Source organism: Nicotiana tabacum, chromosome 17 (assembly GCF_000715075.1).
Source record: "Nicotiana tabacum cultivar K326 chromosome 17, ASM71507v2, whole genome shotgun sequence".
In the NCBI taxonomy this organism is placed as follows: domain Eukaryota; kingdom Viridiplantae; phylum Streptophyta; class Magnoliopsida; order Solanales; family Solanaceae; genus Nicotiana; species Nicotiana tabacum.
The window spans coordinates 136,753,186-136,757,767 of record NC_134096.1 but is presented as its reverse complement, the minus strand read 5'-3'; the positions used below and the strand labels follow the sequence as shown (position 1 = coordinate 136,757,767).

Here is a 4,582-nt window from a genome sequence, read left to right as displayed (position 1 = left end):
ATTATAAGACTTTCAAAAATTTGTAATTTTAAATATACAATAACGTTTGCATATAAGACTTTTGAAAGCTTCGCCGTACGTGCAATACTGAAAGTTTAAATTATTTTAAAATATAAAATATATCACTTTCCAAAACAAATTAATAGAAAAATAATATCGCAAGAATGGACTATAGAGTATATATTTTCTAGATGTGCTACTATCTAAAATCATAGAAAAGATCATATAAAAACCGAACAAAGAAAACGGTGCAAAAATAAATAAATCTTATGCCCATTATTAGGACGAACATTACCGCCCAAATTAGGCATGGTACATAACCAAATAAATCTGAGAATCCATTCCTTTCCTAAAAGAAAATCATATCATGTTTATGGGTGAGAGTAATATACCTCAATCCCAAGAGAATCATTTGGTTTTAGCCTCCAATAATTATTTTTCCTAGTCTAATAATAGACCCCAAAAAGTCATTCGAATTTTATTATTTTAAAATGGAAAATAATAAAAACTAAAAAAATTGTACCCCACATGGACTGTATATTAGTACAGGTACACTAAACGTCCAAATCTTGTCTTTACTGTGTCCACTTCAGTAGTAGTCTTCTCTCCCGCTTTTGCTTTACTTTCTCGTTACCCTTTTTTCTCTTTTTACTCACTCTCTGTTTACTTCAATTCAGACCAAAAAGAGTCACTATTATTCAATTTTGTGCTGACCCTTTTTAAGTAATTAACCAAAAGGAAGAAGAAGAAGTGGTAGAGATTATTATGGAGTGGGAAAAGCAGCAGCTACCGCAGCAGCCACCGCAGACGGCAGAGGAAATGGGAGGAGGAGGAGGGGGTGGTGGGATGTTTGTGAAAGTGATGACTGATGAGCAAATGGAAGTTCTAAGGAAGCAAATAGCAGTATATGCTACCATTTGTGAACAGCTTGTTGATTTGCACAAATCCATGGCTTCCCAACATGATCTTGCTGGTCCCCCTTTTCTCTCTCTCTCTCTCTCTCCAATTATTGTCCTGTTTTGATATAGGTTTCTTTTCACAATTATAGTGGTGATATAATTGGACCCTTCTCTGTCATTCTCTAAAAAATGGATCAGATTTTGTATCTTTAGCTGCCCATTTTGTTTTCTGGTCTTCTCTTCTCTCTTCATTTTCTTCTTCATCATCTTCTTCTTTTCTGTTTAGCTCTCTTGTTTATTGGGTATTTTCCCTCTAATAATCGAGTTCAAAAACTTTAACCAAAAATAGAAAAGGGAATCATTTCAAAATTCTTACCTATTCTATCTGCATAATATTTCAAATAGTCCTTTAACTTAAATGGCCCAAAAATTTTTAGCCTCTTGGCTCGTTCCTTTTGGTATAAAATTTCATTTTATTGATTCCTTATGCTTTCAAAGTTTGAAACATCTTACCTTTTGGTATAGAATCTCATTTGATTCATTATTTTTATTCAGAATCTTCCTTTCCAAATTTAATCCTTAATGTTTTTACTCCAATATTTCCTTCGTCCAATATAGTACTATAATATCTTTGAGACCTGAAAACTTCTCTGGACTAAGAAAGAAAGAAATGAAAATTAATCTTCATTTCTTAGATTTGTTATTTTAGATGCAGTTATGGGTAATAAAGTCATCCACTACATTTGATTCACTCCTTCAAAATGACCAGGTCAATAAACCCTGGCTCTTATAATGGAAGTTCTGAAAAAGAATTAAACTGAAATCTTGATGGATTATAATGATCAATGATTGTATGCTGAAATCTTAATGTATTGCATTGATCAATGACTATATTTAGGTGTATTTCACATACTTCAGAGTTCATATTTTTAAGAGTGGTTCAACGGCAACAACATAATAAGCTCCTCCTTAAGAGTGGTTCAAATTTGTATATGGCAAACATTTTTTATGCCATTTCCATGGTACAAGAAATTATTTGTTCTGTTCAAATTCACAGTGAATGATAGTATTCGTGGTGTCATTGGGTTATTTGAGTGCTTTGCTTTGACAATCATGCTAAAGAAGCAAATTATGCATAAAAATGACTTATTAAATGGGACGCGCTTTTCAAGAAAGACTGATCACTCGATCTGCTTTTCTAGAAGCTGTTGATGATTCATTTTTCAGTTAGACTTATTATATTGTGCAAAGCATCCATATCTTTGAATTGCTGCTTCTGCATGGTCTACTAAGAAATATATCTGTATGAATTCCCACACGTTTCTAACAACTTTCTGAATTAGAATTCATCTTTACCTTCTATCTCAGGAGTCAGGCTGGGAAATCTGTATTGCGATCCGCTGGTGACATCTGCTGGCCATAAAATCACTGGCAGACAACGCTGGACTCCAACACCTATGCAACTTCAGATTCTTGAGCGCATCTTTGACCAAGGCAATGGAACTCCAAGCAAACAGAAGATCAAGGAGATAACCTCTGATTTATCTCAACATGGCCAAATTTCTGAAACAAATGTGTATAATTGGTTTCAAAATAGGCGTGCTCGATCAAAAAGGAAGCAACAGGTTGCTACAACAAACAACACTGAATCGGAGGTGGAGACAGAGGTTGAGTCATCCAATGAGAAGAAAACGAGGCCAGAGGATCTACAGTCTCCTCACATGCCAACTTCAAGGGCTGAAGATGTTGGCTATCAGAACCCTGAAGTGAGCTCTGGGATGCATTCGTTAGATCCACGAACCAGTAAACCCGAGCCTGTGTTTCCATCAGAGGGTACTTCAAAACCTGCTGGAAGTTATGGCGAAATGTCCTTCTATGGAATGTCTAATCCAAGTATGTTTCTTCTATTTCCTATAACATCATTTTTTTTTACCAGTCTGCCACTGTATGCTAAATATCCTCTGTAGATATAAACAAAGGGTGCAGTGCTGTTTAAATTCTAAATATCCATGCGATAGTTAAACTAGCTTCCAGGTTCAAATTCTGCATTAGTTAATAATAGTTTCTGCGCTCATTTGATCCTTCACGAAGATAGGAGAACATTTGGAGACATGCACATTTTAAGCTAGTCCACTTCTCGTGGAATTAATGCATCATATCCGTAATAGTCACCAATTGAAGCACACTTGATTAAAAGAATGCGACAATCCCTTACCCATTAACTCTTCTGTAGGCCTAGAAAGCATAAAACTTGTTTTTCGACAGTGGTGTTCCAAACTCAATCACCAGAAATAAGAGCAAAATGGCAATTAATGAAAGCGGAATGGTTATTTCGTGACCCTATGTAGCTGATCTGTAATTCCGTTCTTTATGTGATAAAAATGGATATGCAGGAATGGACCAGCTAATGGGAAAGATGGAAGTACCAGGGAGCTATCATCCATATCTACATGCAGAAGACTACAACATGACCGGCTAACAACCAATTTGGAAACAGGGTTTCATGAGAAATTTTAAATTGAAACTAGAAGCCACAAACTCTTTCTCATCTTACCATTAGCCATTGATCGATGATTATATTGCACAACATCTTTGTGTATGGAAATATGTACTTATGGAGCACAACGCTTATAGGAACTATAGTAAATAGTACTATCTCTCAACTTTTGCATTATTTTGGCCCTCTTTAGCAATTCATATTATTTCCCTCAAGGTTGGCTGCTTGTAGATTAGAACTATGGTGTTGTGAATTTGTTTAGAAATGTCTTTGTGTTTTCTCCATTTGCTTTGTAAGTTTTACATTTGAAGTGATTGTGCATGAAAAGAGGGCTGGGAACTTTCTTGTGAGCGAAGATTGTTTCTCACTGTTCAACTCGTTATACAGATTTTTATTATTTAAACACATTACTGGAGCTTTTTTTCTTTAACAAAAAAGGTTTTTGACTTTTGGTCCTTTGTAATGACACATTCACACTTTCCTTATGTAGTGTATGGCTTTAATTTAAGCAAAGCATTTTGTTTTGACTTTTTGGCAGTATATCAATTTACCAATTTGAGGCTTATATTAGGTGTATAAAGTCCTAGGTCCAATTTGCACAATATTATGGCTCTAAGACTATCCTGAAAATATCAGCCATCTTAATGATTTATTTCATCTTCTTTTAAGAAAATCAGAGGGGTATGGAATTCCAGTCGGATATTGAAGGCTCTTCAGATGTAAATAGGAAATTCCGTTATATTTAAGGCTATTGGTTCGAGAATCTCTCGACGCACAATATTTTCGAAAAATATTTATTCCTACTAGTCTACTAGATATATGTACCAAACCAAATAATATTTTTACACCGATTCATCCAAGTTAACTATAGTCAAGTGATAAGTTGATGTGAGAATTTGTATAATTCATTATAATTTAGTGATAATAATGCATGTAAATACGTGTTATGTATTTATTTGATTGGTGCAAATACAAAGTGTAAGTGTTACAAATAAAGTAAGAGTGCAGAATAATTAATCAATGTATAAGCTACAAATATTTATTGTAACACATGGCATGTATGTAAAGATAGAACATGTGAACTTTTTTCCAATACAAATGAGCTATGATCTATTATCAAAGAGAGCAAAGTGAGTATACACATTATTCTTTTAACAGATAAATGAATTTTTTTCACTTGCCTAAG

At 34.2% G+C, this 4,582-nt stretch overlaps 1 protein-coding gene across 1 annotated transcript; it reads left to right on the top strand.

The window, feature by feature from the left end:
- The first annotated feature begins 566 nt into the window (after positions 1-566).
- LOC107802618 (WUSCHEL-related homeobox 8-like) lies at positions 567-3,611 on the top strand. Its single transcript, XM_016626147.2, has 3 exons — positions 567-973; positions 2,268-2,792; positions 3,293-3,611. The coding sequence occupies exons 1-3, from the start codon at positions 766-768 to the stop codon at positions 3,376-3,378; spliced, it is 819 nt and encodes a 272-aa protein (XP_016481633.1). The 5' UTR covers positions 567-765; the 3' UTR covers positions 3,379-3,611.
- Positions 3,612-4,582: the final 971 nt, after the last annotated feature.